Below are 18,285 nucleotides of genomic sequence, written 5' to 3'. Positions count from 1 at the left end.
GTGGACAACAACCTGAACAATCCGATATGCAAAAACAAGATGACATGGTAGTTTGAAATATAAAATTCATAGCCTGTTGTACTACTACACATTTTTTGAAGGGTTTCTATTGGTTAAATCATGAAATTTTATATCTATTTTAAAATGGACTAATGAAGGTTTTTTTTTGAGAAACAAATGGACTCCTGTAGTTGCTCTTAGCACAACGATGGACCACTGCATTCATGAGCCTGGTTGGTCGAATCCGCTAGGCACAGGCCCAAATCGTCCACTCTGGAAAATGGAAATCCATTCTTCTTTCCTAGGCCCAGAGTGGTGGTTTTTGCTTTGCTTTGCGTCAGTACTCGGTCGTCTTCGACGCGAATCGGGAAATCAGGATGCGGCTCTCCTTCCCCCTTGTCGCCGGCGCCGTCGTGTGAGTCTCTCCATTCCCCATCTCTCACCTGCACCATCCTCTTCATGGATGCCACTCGGCGTCTCTCGCCAGCCCGATGCCGATCTAGACGCGCCTATCCAGTTGCTGCTCCACTGCAACATCCGATTTCGGTTGCGGGATTGCGGGGTGCCCTTGTAGTCCCAGTGTCATCTGGTGTAGATGGAACTGTGACCTCGGTTACTGCCCGGGTTGGTGCTGTAGTCCCCGTGTGTAGCGCGAAAGGGTTGTGGGTGTCAATCACAGCTCTCGTTAGGTGCGCGGGAAGCTTCGCTGGGCACACATCTGGGCAATGTCAGTAGGTTGCTCATGCTGTGTTAGGTAGTACCTGACCCATTTTCATAGCGTGTAAGGAACAGAAATATCTGTTCTCACTTTTCAGGTTATGAAGTTTGGCCTGGTCATGGTTCTAGCATCAATACACATCCCTTATCCCCATTTTTCATATGTTTGCTGCTTTGGTGTTAATTGTTGTATATGAATTTGCAACCCGAGCTTGAAACCTATATTCATGTTATACTCCATGTCCCCACCATGCTATAAAATGCTTTTAGTGTGAGATGTATTTTAGCCAATGGGGTTCCTATATCCTCTAAAATTGGTCATCGACACATCCTTTTACCCTGACTGAAACGCCATCTAATTCATTGTGGTCACTCATTTTTGGTCAACTTATTCCTCAGTCAGTGAATATTTAGCAGAACAGAATAAATTCAATGATTCAAGTATTCAACTAGTAATTTGACATGGATTCAACGTAATATTGAAGGACGTGTCAATTTTTTCCATTTTCAACACATCAAATTGCTCCACTCGTCTGCAGTCTGCAGGATATCATACTAATTTGATGCTGACTCGTAAGTCACTAACCTGGCAGTTTCTGTTTGGTAACTTGATGGCAAATTAACAAACCTCACCAGGTTCATAAAAGCAAAATAGAACATATAGGTAAATGTAGGAAACCGCCTTTTGGATTTCGGTTTCAGTTATTTTGCTTTAGAGATGAGCTATGAGATACTACCAACTCGAGAATTGTGGATGCATATTCTATTTGATTGGGGACCAATAATACTTACTAGAAAACCTGGGCGCGGCATTGCCGTGCCATCTTGATCACCGATGTTATTTTATTGCGCTATAGTTAAACAATAGAGTATTGGAGCTCAATAAGGAGCTCTAAGGTGTTTGATATCTTCTCTCGTTTTGTTTGGCTGCTGTGCTCTCATTCTGTAGTTCAGCAATGTCACCCTACAATGACAAATTTAGAAAGCATAATAACATGATTACAGATGGATAGTATGGAGGAGAGATAAATGTAGCTTATATAGAGGATAAGATCGTAAGGGTACAAAAGCAGTGTCGACAATAAGTAATAAGAACTACATCAAGTATTTAGTAGAAAATAAATAAAGGTCAGTTGTTATGGCATTCTTTAATGACAATCTTCAATGAAATATTAGACAAAATAGCATATGTACTTACAGATATGACTGTTGTAGCAGCCAAAGACAAGCCTCTGATTTATGCTGATAAACATGAGAATGCTGTTAAGAACTCAATTAAGTGTTTGCTATTGATTAGATAGGAAGGTACATTGCAACTACACATTCAATCCACGTCATCTTCCTTGTACGTAATCAGTATCTGTGAATACTAACTTGGGAACGACTACCTATCGCCAGAGCAGAGATGCATTTGACCCCTTCCTGCATGTTGTTTTTCCTCCGACAAATCTGAGTGTATCCAGCTTTTATATGTCTCTTTGGCTTATGAGTGGCCAATGATAATACCTACAACTTTGAAACCATGAACTGAGACCAAGGAAAACACAGTGTCTAATCGTACCAAGATAAATGTGATGGAATGCCTTAGCTCAAGCTGTAATTCTTAACATGACTTCTGCAGGCTAAATTAGCACATTCAGATAATTTTAGGCATGCACAAAGGTCATATTGTCACAAAGCTATAAGCATATGAAGACATATTATTATACTATATCCTAATCTGATAACCATTCAGGAACTCCTCCATCTAGAAGATTTAGCTTTTCACTTTACATAAGACTTCAGTTGATTTAATAAAGTTCGATGCAAAATATAAGTTATAACAGATTTGTTAGTGTGGATACAAGTTAATTTAATAAGTAATATAACATACTAATGCTGATAACCTACTTCTGGGCTCTAATTTACAGCACTGTGTATCACTACAGTGGCCATGGCAAATGTCGAGCACATTACGCAGCTGTTTGCATATCCTGATATCAATGCATTGTAAGGTCCAGATGTCCATGTGTGGCAATGCTCTCAAAAGCTGAACAACATAAATACTGTCTATTTAATAGATTGCCAGCACCTGGATGCATGATGCCCTTAGTTGATTGACAAATCATTTGAAATCTTCATTGCAATTTCAGATTTAAAAAAGTAATAGTGTATATTTAGAACTTCATTAACAAAATTGTCAAAATATGACCTCTTGCAGTGACTGATTTTTTAAGTTAGATGTGCTTGGATATGATTAGTGACCTCCATTATCTTCATATCAAAAAGTCTATGTATTCAAGAAATCATTTTTTTCACCTCTAAACATCACAAGCCTCAACCTTAGCTGTCAGTAGCTGCACCTGAGTGCTATTTTGGCATTTTTTCCGTTTCTACAATAGCTAAAATTCAGATGCTTTTTTAGTTAGAAACTGTAAGCAGGCAAGGGTGCAAGGCAAAACTTAGAAATGTTAGATTAAATCAAATTCAGAGTTCATGTTCTCTGGGTAGTAGCCTAACCGGAAATAATGTAATGATCTCAAATTAATGCCATAAATAGTAGTAGAAAAAAACATATTGTGGCTTGATTACAGAACAGTGATTTATCGGAGCAAAAATTGAAAATTGTATCATATACTTTTTGGTTTGCAGTAAGAGATGCAGAGGTCGTTGAGTATATTTAATAAGCTGAACAAAAATGTGTACATTGAAAAGATGGACAAAGGGCAAAACTGCATTAGCAATACCCTGGAAGGCTGGAACCAACACTTCCACTCCTATTTTTTTCGGTGGAGATTATTGCTCACTGCACATGGTCTGACAGCTTAAAGATTGCCTCGGTTTATACCTAGCAGAGACAAAGAAATATTTTTATTGTTATTTCTTCCATAGAACTGCTTGCACTTGACCTGCTTATTTTCCAATTGAGATGAAATTTAGGTTACTTGCACACTCTTTGGTTCAAATGGTTTTTATGCATATTGATTTGGAACACTCAAAATCCAATCTTCCATAGATGTTGATGCCATGGTAAGTTGAAGGTAGTAAGCAAAAACATTTGAAAAATTGATTATTACAATGTGGTACAGGATAATCTTTTCTACAAGCATTTTAGCAAACACATGATGTGCATAGTAAGAGAGTAACGAAATAGCTGTGAAGCACGCAGGGAGGAAGGGAGAGCGAGATTACCAGACGCCCCCCTCCCCCCTGTCATCGCAGCAGCAGTGCCTGCCAAAGGGCCTGTGAAGGCAGGGTGAGGGATGCTCCCGAAGGCATTGGAGCCCAAGTTGGCACCGAAGTGGCGGAGCCCCATAGCATGCTGGTGGAGAGCACAGTGGAGGTGCACGGCCGCCGCTTCCAGTCCGTCGTGCATTCGCCACATTTCCTCTTCTTCCTTCCGTTGGCGCACCAGCTGCTGACGTGCACCTGCGCTGCCTGACTGCATCTGAAGCGGAAATAGAAGGGAGGAGACATGTCGTCATCTTCATCTACTCTCTGGGCGGTCGCCCCGCAGGCTCTTGGCCTTCCTGTGGCGTGGGCATCGGGGACCACGAGGTGGGGCTGGGGCACTGGGGGGACCGCAGGGCCCGGACGCTTTTGCGGACGCCACCAGTTGCCTCAGCTTCCACCATGTTGGCCACGCCCGGGTTCCCGCGACCTTGCCTATGAAGAAGAAGGTGGCCATGGCCATGGAGGCGGCCGGAGGTGCCGGGGTGGATGTGGTGCCCGGGGCGGACATCGGTTTTGCTATGGCGGGGTCGGCGAGGTGGCCCGAGCTCGAGCTGCGCCGCCGCGCTCGCGTCGAGGTGAAGGTGACCACCACCACAGGCCGATGAATCGAGAGAGTACGGGAGATATCGGGTCCGTGAGGGAGTGGCCAGAGGGAAAGAGGCCTGGACTGCGGGTTGATTCGACTAAAGTTTGAGGTCTTTTTTGCAAAAATACCGTGGCTCGCCCGATCTAGGCCGTCCGCGCGTCCGATCGAACAGCCGGAAAAAGCCCGCGGCGTGGCACGCTGGCTGGCCAGCTTTTGGAGGCAGGATTCATATGGTAAGATATGAAAAAGAGCACTGTTAGAAAACAGCTGTTGCCAATCTTCATGGCTAGGATAGTAAAATCAGCACAGCTGAATGAAGTGTGTTAGCCAGGCAGAATCCATCTCCAGAAAATCACTTAGGATATTCTGTAAGAGAAGTTTAATATATTTACTTTTAGTTTGACCAAATGATTAAATGGTGATGTTACTGTGATCACATAAGTACTTGGCTGTGCAAGAACACTTTTCCAGTTTTCCATGTAGCAACTGAATAACTGAATTGAACAGACTCTAGGAATGATTGAGATGATATGGAATCTTCTGTGCATGGTTCAATTTCTGATATCCCAAAAGGCTACAACATGAGTTTCTAACCTTTGGCCCAGGCACAAGTTTAGCTTTAGGAAATTTGTTTTGGAGTAGTTATGGTGTGTGCATTGATGATAACTTTTATGTGCATAACTGCAAGAGCATCATTTATATTTGATTTCAACCTAGAGTTGTAAAAGTTGAGATCCCTTTGACATTGAAGAATTTTGTGGACTGCAACATGATCGAACTATGCATGGCCCTTTGATTACTTCATGTAGTTGCTATTGATTCTAAAATAAGTGTTTTACTAGTGTGGGCACGAGTTTTTCAGTAGATCATTTGATGAAATCTGCTCTTGGAATCTGAAAGTAAGGGTAACAGAGTCGTCGTCATATAAACTTGGTATTTGGCAGCTCATGAAGTCAAGCGCTCAAGCTTTTAGTGATATTTGTACTGCTGTGACAGTAACATGAAGCATTTGTTTGGCATCCATATAAATATATAATTTATCTTGCAATGGTGTTTCCTTGTGCTGACTAGGGTTTGTAGTACATAGCAATTATGCTTTGTGCCCACTGCCCATTTCTCTTTTGTTTCCTTAGTTGTCTTTGTCAAAAGAAGCCCTGTTTATTGGTGTGTTTGTTGGCTACAGTCGCAATTGCATATCTGCTTATTATGTTGGCAGCATAATCTGCTATTGCTGTCAAGCTTATCTTGATGTTCTTAGTTATTCTTTCCTACAAATGTTACAGGATCGGAGTGATTTCTGGTAATGTTATATTTGGGCCACCACTTCAGAAGTACTGGGCAGAGAAGCAGCAGCAAGAGGCAGCAAAAGAAGGCCAGACTGGTTCAACCTGACAAAATGTCCTCCCCTTCTGCAGTTACATGGATTAAACACTGAATGATGATGTCCATACAAATGTGTACTCCTTAACCCTGAGCTAGCATCACTTTTTGTTAGCATTGGTTCCATTAGAGCAACTCCAAGAGTCTCTCTATATCCTTCCTAAATGATATGAATAGAGATTTTGGTGAAAAATTATCCTCCAACAGCTTGTCTAAATGGTTATGTAAATATAGCCATCTTTTATTCTGGATCTTTCACTAGCAAAAATAGAAAACGAGAATGACTTTTTAGAGTGCGTATGAGATATAGAAAAGCTGTTGGAGAGTAAAAAGATATAGAAAATGATTTTTATGGAAATGACTTTCTAAATGATAATTTAGAGAATGAGATTTAGAAAGACACTTGGAAATACTCTTAGTTGCCAAGTTTTTGGTGCTGGAAGAAGGCATCGAGGAATGCACAGACTGATTTGAAATCCAAACTATATTTGCATACCTTTGTATGCAGGTTGATCTCGTAGCTAGATGTCAAGATCACATGGTTTGGATGTCCTGTATCTGTGGATTTTACTTGCCTCTATATCGTGGCTTCCGAATCTTGCTGGGCCGACCGTTCCTCGGACTTCCGGCCCAAATGGGCTTTCTCGGAATACGGCTCGGCCCTTCCCAGTACAACCCTCCACCGCTTTCTGAACACGAAGTCGAAAGGACGCGATATTGCAGAAGTCCCTCCCCGCGCATTCACCAGCCCTAGCCGCCCATTTTCCCGCTAAAACTAAGAACCTTTGCCTCCTCCGGCGACTCGCCGGATCCCTGAACCTGGAGTGAACCCCGCACAGGATGCCGAGGAAAGTAAAACCCGCCGCCCAAGCCACCGTGGCCACCGCCGCCGCCACCACCGGCGTCCAGTACTGGCTTCTGAAGACGGAGCCGGGCGAGTGGTCGTGGTCCGACCAGGCGCGCGCCCCGGGCGGCGTCGCGCCGTGGGACGGCGTCCGGAACCGCCAGGCCATGAACAACCTCCGCGCCATGCGGCCGGGTGACCGTTGCCTGTTCTACCACTCCGGCGCCGGCGCCGCCTCCCGCCGCGTCGTCGGCGTCGTCGAGGTCACCCGGCCCTGGTACGAGGGCGGCGAGGGCGAGGGCAAGGAGGCGGCGGCCGGTGGCGCCGTCGACGTGCGAGCGGTCGGGGAGTTCCGAAACCCCGTCCCTCTGGGTGACATCAAGAAAGCGGCGGGCGAGGTGGAGGGGATGAAGGACTTCGCGCTGCTCCGGCAGGCGCGGCTATCGGTGATGCCCGTGCCGGCGAGGATCTGGGATTGGATTTGCGACGCGGGAGGGGGCTTCGTGCAAGACGGCGAGGTTGAGGATGAGGAAGAAGAGGTTTGATGCTGCAAATGTGGAAGGTACACGACCTGATTTTGCTGAGCAACAAAGAACTCGATTTGTATTGGTACATTTTTATAGTATTTCTGTAAACTGTGTGCTTATCTTGAAATCTTGTAGAACCAAGTTGCTTGTGATGCCGGGTGACATGAGCAACTGCAAGGCGTCATCCTTTTGGCCTGCAAGGGTTGCTAGTTCTGAAGAGGCATTCATGTTTCTTCAGTGTTTGCCATCTCGGCACAGAAGTGCCCAACAAGAATGCACTCCTCTGTTCCAAATTATAAGTCGCTTAAGTCAAAGTGACTTATAATTTGGAACGGAGAGAGTAGTTACTAGTTGATCTATGTAAGTTCAGTAGTCGTAGTCGATGTAGCTGGAGTAGCTTGGATCTATGAAGTACACGAGCGACGAGCTATTGAGTGCTTACTTTTGTAGCTTGCGACTTCCTATAACTGGATATCTACTTGCTGCTCTGTATGGACAGTTGGATGTAGTTTACTAAACTTTCAAGCAGTCTTTCGTATTTTAGATCTATATATGGATATCGTTAATTGCCACTCGATCACTGATTAAGCTACCATTGCACACACTTACTGTGCACAGACAGACAGTTCCTTTGCAACTGTTCAGTTATCAATGTAAAATGTAGAATAATTCTACATCGTGTGACGAAGTGTGCCATGTCTAAAGCTGTTCACTCGAATGAAGCTGGAAACAGAATTGGAGCTGATGCTCGCAATCTCCTCGCAGGGCGGGGAAAAAGGACTACGGTGCTCATGTGAGATGCAGCTGTTGTAGCTTATAATAATGCAGGCACAAATGTGGTTGGTCAGCTGAGCTCTGAACACAGCTTGTTCGCTTGGTCATAAATGATTGTGGATTATTGTGGATTATAAGTCACAACAGTATTTTTCTCTCACAACAAATCAGCCAGTAGTAATAATCCACGATCGTATCAGCACCAGCCGAACATACTAATATACGTGCAGCCCGCAGGACGCTGGCGGTGGCTTGTGGTTTGGGTTGGTTTAAGCTGTCGTACCAAGATTAGTTTAGGTTCATTCAATGTTTTGGGAGCTTCTTCTATAGCCAGAGGACAATACGACGGTGTTTTTTCCATTTCCATCTGCGTGACAATTCAAACTTCCTGATCTTTGCAGAGGCACACAGCTGATATACAAGTTTTACGATTTGATCATTGTACAACAAGAATGTAAGATGTCCTATCTCCAAACTTTTTGTCCGAGTTTTGTTTTTGTTCTTTTTTTTGGGTAGTGCGTCGATACCAAATTCTATGTCATAGCTTTGGTTCCTCTGGCTACCTTTGTAATGGAAAATGACATCTCCTTTTTATTCGCAAGGAATGGAAAATGAACACTAATTGTTGTGTCGTGGCAGTGTTCACTTAGCACACATACAGTCGGCGATACAGGCTGTGCGATGTACTGATGTGGCGGCATCACGGCATCAGATAGGCTGTGTTTAGTTTGGGAATTTTGAGAATCTGGTTACTGTAGCATTTTATTTTTATTTGGTAATTATTGTTCAATCATAAACTAATTAGGCTTAAAACGTTCGTCTCGTAATTTCCAACCAAACTGTACAATTAGGTTTTTTTCGTCTATATTTAATGCTCTATGCACGTATCGTAAGATTCAATGTGATGACTAGTGTAGTACTTTTTAGGAATGTTTTTGGAAACTAAAGAAGCACTAAAATGAAATTCTGGAGATGACGCCGTATCGCCTATCCAGTCATCCAGATTCAGATATGGGACCCCCAATGAATGTGACCGAGACCTGATGCTGAAGGCTGTGCTGGGACTGGCCGATGGAGCAGTGCCGGTGGCAGCGCCGGTAGTGAGCTGTGTCGCAAACTCTCGGGCCAGTTTCACGAAAGAAACCAATAATTTCTATAATATAGAATACCATATAAAAAAAGTACTGTTTTTTAAGTTATAATTTCTATGAGTAATAATTATTATTTTTTTTCTTTCAACTCTATCGTCTTCTTCTAATGGAAATGCGACACGAGCCCCTATAAACGGGTGGTTTCTCTCCAATGACGATTTCATGGTTTCTTGGTGCATTGGGTCAAGAGAAGACCTGATTTCTTCCTGAGGAAATCATTTCTATAATTTTCATGAGAAAACCATTTCTATAATTTTTGCTCTCTTTTTTCATTAATTACGTTGCCATATTAGCATTTTATCTGTGTAACAAATTATTTAATGAGGATAGACCATCATCAATATACTATTCAGACTGCGTTGAGTTAGAACCGTCCATCTGTTTCGTCTTCAATTCGTCCCACGTTGCCTGTCGGCGACTTGCTTGGGTCGTCCTGTCTCCTGGTTTCTTTTTCTCTCTGCCACTGCCACAGCAATTCCACCAAGGCCTTGTTTAGATTACCCCAAAATTCCAAGTTTTTTCACTCTCTCTCCATCACATCAATTTTTAGCCACTTGCATGGAGCATTAAATGTAGGTAAAAAAAAAAACTAATTGCACAGTTTAGTTGGAAATCACGAGATGAATCTTTTGAACTTAGTTGGTCCACGATTGGACAATATTTACCAAATAAGACGAAAGTGCTACTATTCATCGGGTTGAAATTTTTCTCAATCTAAACAAGGCCCAAATCGGGCAGAAGCATTGAGGCTGTGTTTAGCTCGTGAAATTTAGGATTTTAACTATGGTAGTATTTTTATTTTTATTTGATAATTAGTGTTTAATCATAGACTAATTAGGCTTAAAATGTTCGTCTCGCGATTTCCAATCAAACTATGTAATTATTTTTTTCATCTATATTTAATACTTTAGACACGTATCGTCAAATTCAATATGATGACTACTATAGTACTTCTTAGAAAAGTTTTTGGAAACTAAACACAGCCAGCACTCCCAAGTCCTACGGATACCGTCATCTTTGAATGCCTACCACCAGTAACAGACGACAAGCGGATGAAGCCGTTGAACGCGGGAGAAGGGAAAATGCGCCGGACACCAAGCACCGCTCCGGAGCTCAAAGATGTGGATGGACGGAAAATGCGGCGGCGCGACGCGACTGTGCTCGGACGCACACCCAGCGATCGCCGCGCGCGGTGGCCGAAAATGGACGCGCCACGACGACGCCGAGGCCCCGAGCGCCATAAATGTGCACATGAATGGCTCGCGTGGTGGGCGCTGGACGCGGACGACCTGACCTGACCCACCAGACGTTCCGTCGCCGATGGGGTCCGTGCGGTGCGGGCATCAAACCGCTGGCGCGAGCCGCTGTTGCCGATCATAATGCCTCCACTGAGCTGAGCTGAGCTGTTCTCTCTCTCCATCCCCGCTGCTGGAGCTGCCTCTCTCCCTAGCCGGTGGCCGCCCCGCCTGCTCGCGAGATCCCCAACCCCCAGCCTCTCCTCACGCGCCTCTTTTAATGGCGCCCTAGGCTCACAGGCCCATCACAGACGGACAAGGCGCAGGCAAGCGTACACGTACACGTACACCTACCTCGGCGAGCAAAGGAAAAAGCTGATCGGAGCAACGAAACCCGAAGCCATGGCCACGGCCACGGCCACCGCGGCGCCCCGCCACGCCGCGCTCCTCCTGCTCCTGCTGGTCGGCCTGCAGGCCACGACCGCCGGAGCCGCGCGCGCCGGCGCCGGCGCCGTCGTCGATGCCGAGCTCACGTCCAAGCCCTCCTCTCCGGGGCCCAAGAAGCCGAGCGTCAACGTCAAGCCGCCGACCGGCAAGCTCAGCGTCAAGCCGCCGCCCGTCAGCCCCGGCGCGGGCGCGGGAGGCGTCGGCGGCGCGATCCCAACCTTTCCGGGCTTCGGCGGCATCCCCGGGATGGGCATGGGCGGCGGCGGGTTCGGCAGCATTCCCGGGATGGCCGGCGGGTGGGGCGGCGGCTACGGCGGGCCTGCCGGCGGGTACGCCCGCGGCGGCGTGGTGGCGCCCACGGTGACGTGCGCCGAGAAGGGGCCCTGCTACAGGAAGAAGGTCACCTGCCCCAAGAAGTGCTTCTCCTCCTACAGCGGCGCCGGCAAGGGATACGGCGGCGGCAGCTGCACCGTCGACTGCAAGGTCAAGTGCACGGCCTACTGTTGATTCACCTCCGTCCGCTGGCGCTGAGCAGTTACAGTAGCAGTGAGCGGTCTGGGACTCTGGGTGTCAGTGGCCTGCTGCTGTAGACTGTTGGTGTGATAGCGCGCGTCGGTGAGTTGATGGGTACGGGTGGTTAACTGCAGTGTTATAGTAACAGTGCTAGCGTACTTCTGGGACTACATATAGACAAGGGTGCTCCACGATGTGGATAAGGCAGGTTTATTTCTAAGATGCTCTCTGCTTATGGTGTTTATTTTAATCATCTACATTGTGTTCTTGCTTTGGTTAAGTCATAAGATGTGGTTCTGAAATCCTGTATGCATAAATAAAGAGCTTTATATAAGCATACACTTCAGTGGTCTTCTCTTTTGCTATTTGTATATACTGCGAGTGTGAGAGTTATGCCATCGACATTTCAGGACACCCTAGAAAAAGTTTGGAGCTATCGGCCAGTTCGGCTGGCTAGAAAAACGGCCGGTACTAATGCTGATGCTGATTTGTTGTGAGAGAAAAACATTGTTATTTCACTGAAACGGTACGGCTGATAAGTTCAAGCGAACAGGGCCGTGACTCGAACCGTGATTTGCCTTTAAGTAATCGTAAGTCACGTTTAATAGAACGGCGTGGCTAGCGCCCGGACACCCGTGCAGCCTGCATCTGTCCGCCTCGCTTCGACTCACACGTGCACCCCGCCCTCGACGCTGCGCTCGTCGCTCCTCGCGTCCTGATGGACAGCCGTGCCGCCGTCCCCGCCTCGCACGAGCACCCTGCCTCCCGCTGCACCCTACTCCTTCCCCCTGACCTCCTCCTCTCTCTCCGCATGGGCGGGGCTCGAGAGCCGGTCCGTAGCTCGCTACGCCCCCATCCATCGGTCTCCAGCTCTGTCGCGCCCCATCCCCCGGCGCCCGGGCCATGCGTCCATCACTCATCGTGCTCCCGTGAAACACTTGCAACATGAAACATTTGGATGCAACATACGTCGAACACGGATGAAACATTTGAATCATACTGTTGCAACATATCTATGAAATATATGCAACATTTAGATAAAACACTTGCCACATGTGTGTGAAAAACATATGCAACATATAGATAAAACACTTGCAACATGTGTGTGAAACATATGCAACATCGAGATAAAGCACTTGCTGCAACATACGTCTGAAACAGATGAAACATTTTTTTTCAAAACACTTGCAACATACTGTTGACGGTCACTAACACCTGTTTTAACCATCAACATTCCACCCAAAAGCATGACAAAGTGAAGTAAATCATCATCACATGTGTAGAACTTTGTTTATAATTCATCTTGTTCCACTTGTGCTTGTAGAATTATTTGTATGCAGGAAATTTAAGCAAAAATAAGCAAAAGGGTGACAAATATGGACACATGGAGACAAGCGGACATGGCAGGAGGCCTTGGGCCCACTTGGGCGCCACCCGGCCCCCCAAGTGGCCCAGCCACGTCACCGATCCATGGGAGCTCCTCTAGAAGCAATGCCAAGCGTCCATTCAATGTCGGTTTGATCAATGGTCAAGATTTGATGACGGTGGATCTATGGGCCCATTGTCATACACTTGGGAGCCTCCAACCGACCTACTGCTCGAATTTTGACAACCAGCACTGTAGGATGCAAAGGCGGTGCATCCTAGGGCCGGCCGACGCCCTAGGTGCTCCACCGACGTCCCTGCTACCTACAAGTACCCCCTTAATCTACACTATAAATATATGGTGTGGAGCTCGGTGGAGAAGTGCCCCCATTCAATTCCAAGCTCTCCAAGCTTATCTTAGCTTTCTAGCTTAGCATTAGCTATAGAGTAGTAGTCTAGTAGTGGAGTAGAGCAAGAACGGAGCTTCTCTCGGAGTCTAGAAGAGTCTTCTGGGTCTGGTATAGCTCTTTTGTAATTCCTTCATTCAACATTTACTCTATTCGGTACTTTATTCTAGTACTTTATTTTAGTATTATTGCTTTGCTTTACTTAATTACTTGTTTATTATTGTTCATTATTAGTGAGCTTAGGTGCTTATTGTTTGGCATTAGTAGCATAGGTTATCTCTTAATTAGCAGCTATTCGTTAGTATCGTTCCACCGTCTGGTTAGGGTGCTTTGATCTCATTTCATTGGAGCTCAGATCGAAGTAGTAAGTTTATAGATTAAGCGTGGTCTTAAGTTATAGATTACCTATGGATACGGCTAGGCCTTTAGATAGATTATGGTAGGTGGCAAGTGATGACAGCCTTGTCCATCCTTTGTATTCCACCACGTTAGGTCTAGTTATTAAATCATAGGGCTCATGACAGACCTTGTCTATTTAACTCTCCTAGTTGGTAGGTGGGCTATGCCCCGAAGTACTAGCGCATTTCTCCTTGTCATTTGTTTACCCTTAGTTACTTGAAAGATATATCACTTGCTCTCCCACCTAGCTATCTCTAGTATAGCTTGTTTAGTAATTTAGTTTAGGTAGTTCACATTCAACTTCCACTATCATTCACCTACCTAGAATACACTTAGGCTTTTCTTTAGCAATCCTGACAGTAAATATAAATTCTAGCCTTCTGCCTTTCTGTGGGAAAAATATAAATTCGACACTCGGTACTCACCTAGCGAAGTGCTACACGATAGTTCTGTGCACTTGTGGAATTCCTCCAGTAGTTGTTAAGAAGTATGAACAAGCATTTTTGGTGCAGTTACCGGGGAAGGCAACTGGCCTCGGATTTATATTGCTAGTTTTGTTAACTAGTCTTTTAGTTATCCTAAGTAGTTTATCCTTTTTTCTCATACCATATCACTACCCTACACGATCATGGGCGACAAGTCCATTCATGATTTTTCTGCACCCTTGGCTGCTAATGTAGTCACTAGACCTAATGTTATCAATGGGGACGCTAACTTTGAGCTTAAGCCAGCGTTAATTATGATGGTTCAGGCTAGTTCATTTTGTGGGAAAGCCCACGAGGATGCAAATGCTCACCTCCAACACTTTTTGGAGATTTGTAGCACATTCATCATTAAGGGAGTGAACCAAGAGGCTATACGTCTTTGCCTTTTCCCCTTCTCTTTGATACGAAAGGCTAAGCAATGGTTTTACTCTAACCACATTGCTGCAGATACATGGGACAAGAGTTCCAACGCTTTCCTAGTCAAGTTTTTCCCTATGGGGAAGACTAATGCTCTGTGTAATTAGATCTCTAGTTTTCAACAACTAGCGGATGAGTCGATTCTCGAAGCTTGGGAACGAATGCAAGAGTACGTCTCTGTATGCCCACACCATGGCATGGAAGACTGGCTTTTGATCCAGAACTTCTACCATGGATTAGTGCCATTAGATAAGAGCCATTTAGATGCTGCTATTGGTGGAGCATTCTTTTTGCTAAGTGTTGCAGATGCCAAGACACTGATCGAGAAGATAGTTTCCAACCAAGGATGGAGCGATGATCGACTCCAACCCCGTAAATGAGGTATGCATTCAATTAAAGAAATTGATATGCTTGCAGGTAAGATGGATCTGCTCGCAAAGCGAGTAGAACATTATGAGAAGGTGAGTGCCTAAGAGACACTCAAAGCCATGGAATCCCACATGACTTGTGAAGTCTGTGGAGATGTTGGACATTTGGGATATTCCTATCTCGAGACATAGGAGGATCTCAACTTCGTCAACACCGACAATGGGTTTCGTCCACAACAACATTAAGGATGGAATCAGCGCTCCAACAATCAAGGAGGTAATAATTATTACTCTTCTCAATGCATGAAAAATCAAGGTAATAATAGTTATGCTTTCCTAAATCTTGTTTATAACAATGGTAGAATGACTAATAGCATAAATAAGAAGTTGCATGCTTATGACAAGATGTTGGAAAATATAAATGCTAAATTGGATGAGTTTTCTTCTGCTTTAAAGAATCAACTTAGTTTCAATAAAATGATAGAAACCCAATTAGCCTAAATTGCTGCTGCTATCCCATCCTATGAAAAAGATAGAATTCCTAGCAAACCTGGAGGAACCATGGAGATAGCCAACCTTATTACAACAAGGTATGGCTATGCTTTAAGTTCTTGGGGAGCATACTTAGTAGATTCCCCATTTACCATTAAGAAAGGTGATCCTGGAACTCCCGTGATTGACTGCTCCATTGGAACTCATACCTTCCATAATGCTCTGTGTGATCTAGGATCTAGTGTTAACATCATGTCTAAGGCAACTTATGATAAATTGTTTTACACTCTCCTAGCTCCAACTTCAGTTTACCTACAATTAGCCGATCAATCCACCCGTTATCTCGAGGGTGTAGCCACTGATTTATTAGTTAAAGTTAGGAGTGCTTATGTTACAATAGATTTTATGATCTTAGACATGGGCAACAACAAGGATACACCTTTAATCCTTGGTCGTCTTTTCCTTAATACTATAAATGCTTGCATATATGTGGCTTCTGGGCAAATCCAATTTCACTTTGCTGGAAGAAAAGACATATTTGCTTTTGCCACTGGACAGACCCTCTTTGATGAGAAACAGAAAAAGAAGAAGCATCCAAAGAGAATCAAGATGAAGAAACCAAAGCCAATTGAAGAACCAGAGAAGCCTATCAAGAAGAAGAAGAATAGAAAGGGATGGCGTAAAAAGAAAGATCCATCCTCAAATTTGTCATCCCCTGGTCCTGATGAGGCCTTCAAGGTGGAACAAGAGGAAACACCTCCGCTCAAGGAAGAATGACCTTGAGTCCATCAGAAAGGTAAATCTTCTATTACATTGCATATTTACCGTATTTCATTAGTTGTATCTCATATTAATTTTCCAATAAATTTGCTTTGCATTGCATGATTAGTTAATTGCATTAAGCTACTCTATGTTAATAAATAAAGTTCTATAGTAGCTATGCATGTTAGGATAGGGTTTGCATTAAAAAATAGCATATAAAAATAATATTCAGTAGTAGTCTTACTGAATAAGTTATCTAGTAGTAATAGGCTTAGTCATTTAGTCATTCATGCATTTTAGCAGTATTAGTTACTCAATAAAGAAAGAATCAAAAGAGTCCCCTAGAAGACATTCCAACTTATGCAAAAGGTAAACTTGGGGGAGACATCTCTCCCCGCTCAGGTATGAAAAATCATAAACTCTCTCTTTCCATTCATGTTTGTTTTACATGTCAATATTCATGATCATAGAATGTAGAGAGGAGTGCCTTGAAATTTATCTTAAATGAAACTCTGCTCTAATAAAATGATTATAATTTATCAAAGATGATGAATAGTTGCTCTATGATACTTTGCAAAAGCTTGTCATACAACCTGATACTTCTTAAGTTTTTAGCATGATAACTTAGAATTCATCTTAAGTTGAATGCTTTTGTGGGTTGCAACTGCTAGAACCAAGTATAAGTTCTTGTGAGAAATGTTGTAGCCTTGATTAGAGTAAATCTTTGAACCTATCCGAGGGATTGTAAAAATAACCTGAAGTTTTGTTTTGCAAAATGCTAGAACTCTCTTGCTAGAAGTTTCTCAATGGTGATAAATTCCTACCAAAGCCAAATACATATTCATTCATACATGATAAAGCCACTATAAAAGCTACTTGTTTGTTTTGAGCTTTTTCAAGCCTTGTTCATCTGAGTAGAGAAACTTGACATGCTTTTTGATCAAGATCATGTACACCCACATATTTATGCTATTCCTACACTAGGAATACGCAACCACATATGCTTTCCATTCATTATTCCTCTATGAGAATCAAAGTTACCTCTCTAGCTATCTTTCATAAAAAAGAGAGGCATGGGCTACAGAAGAACAGAAAAGAGAGAGAGAATAAAGAGCAAAAAGCTCTAGTGTTCAAAAAAGAAAAAAAGAGAGAAAAGAGGGTGAGAAAAAGAAAAGTAGCCATGCCCTCTCAAAAAGAAGCTAGAGAAGGGAAACTTCTCAAAGGAGTTCCACTTTCACCAAATATACCACGCACATGCACATCTTGATCAATTAGTATGATTTGTTGCTCCTTGTAATCTAAGTGTTTGATTTAGCAATAAATTCAATTCAAGTAGGTTATGCTTTTATCCCCTACTTTGAGCCCTATATAAGCTTTAGGATAGAAACTAAGGCTAAGAACCATGGCCTTGGTGAGATTTCAAATACCACTGAGTGACTTGAGTGAACCATCTAAGGAACTTAGGCAAGTTTTCTTTTCAAAATTTATTGAAAACCTCTAGGAAGTTTGAACTAAACCAAAGTAGGCAAAAAGTATCTATCTAGCTACACATTCTTGCAATTGCTTGTGTCAAGGTGAAAGCTATAAGTCTCACATTGCTAAGACAGATGGTGAATTTCTAAGTGCTAACATGTTCAACTCAAGAGATAGTATTTGTTTATATATAAGTCTTTGCAGGGCGTTACATTGTAGCAACTCCTGATCCAACACCTATTCCATGCTAAACTCGCATCTTTACTGAGGACAACAAAGGGGTATCTTGGAGGAGCTTGTTGACAGTCACTAACACTCGTTTTGACCATCAACATTCCACCTAAAAGCATGGCAAAGTGAGGTAAATCATCATCACATGTGAAGAACTTTGTTTATAATTCACCTAGTTCCACTTGTGCTTGTAGAATTATTTGTATGTAGGAAATTTAAGCAAAAATATGCAAAAAGGTGACAAATATGGACACATGGAGACAAGTGGACATGGTAGGAGGCTTTGGGCCCACTTAGGCCCACCGTTTGGCCCCACTTGGGCGCCGCCCAGCCCCCCAAGTGGCCCTGCCATGTCATCGATCCATGGGAGCTCCTCCTGAAGCAATGACAAGCATCCATTCAATGTCGATTTGATGTATGACCAAGATTTGATGACGGTGGATCCATGGGCCCATTGTCATACACTTGGGAGTCTCCAACCGACTTACCAACCGACCTA

The 18,285-nt window shown here is 43.9% G+C and overlaps 2 protein-coding genes and 1 non-coding gene across 3 annotated transcripts; 2 read left to right on the top strand and 1 right to left on the bottom strand.

The window, feature by feature from the left end:
• The first annotated feature begins 271 nt into the window (after positions 1-271).
• LOC136538430 (uncharacterized) lies at positions 272-7,722 on the top strand. The gene is made up of 3 exons (XM_066530403.1): positions 272-415; positions 5,800-7,302; positions 7,403-7,722. The coding sequence occupies exon 2, from the start codon at positions 6,737-6,739 to the stop codon at positions 7,283-7,285; it is 549 nt and encodes a 182-aa protein (XP_066386500.1). The 5' UTR covers positions 272-415; positions 5,800-6,736; the 3' UTR covers positions 7,286-7,302; positions 7,403-7,722.
• Positions 7,723-10,523: 2,801 nt separating this feature from the next.
• Positions 10,524-11,736, top strand: LOC136538429 (uncharacterized). Its single transcript, XM_066530402.1, has one exon. The coding sequence runs from the start codon at positions 10,830-10,832 to the stop codon at positions 11,379-11,381; it is 552 nt and encodes a 183-aa protein (XP_066386499.1). The 5' UTR covers positions 10,524-10,829; the 3' UTR covers positions 11,382-11,736.
• Positions 11,737-14,550: 2,814 nt separating this feature from the next.
• LOC136540956 (small nucleolar RNA R71) lies at positions 14,551-14,659 on the bottom strand. The gene has a single exon (XR_010780073.1). It is a non-coding gene; the product is annotated as a small nucleolar RNA R71 (small nucleolar RNA).
• Positions 14,660-18,285: the final 3,626 nt, after the last annotated feature.

Source organism: Miscanthus floridulus, chromosome 2, assembly GCF_019320115.1.
Source record: "Miscanthus floridulus cultivar M001 chromosome 2, ASM1932011v1, whole genome shotgun sequence".
Lineage (NCBI taxonomy): Eukaryota > Viridiplantae > Streptophyta > Magnoliopsida > Poales > Poaceae > Miscanthus > Miscanthus floridulus.
The sequence above is the reverse complement of the archived record's forward strand: the minus strand, read 5'-3'. Positions and strand labels throughout refer to the sequence as shown.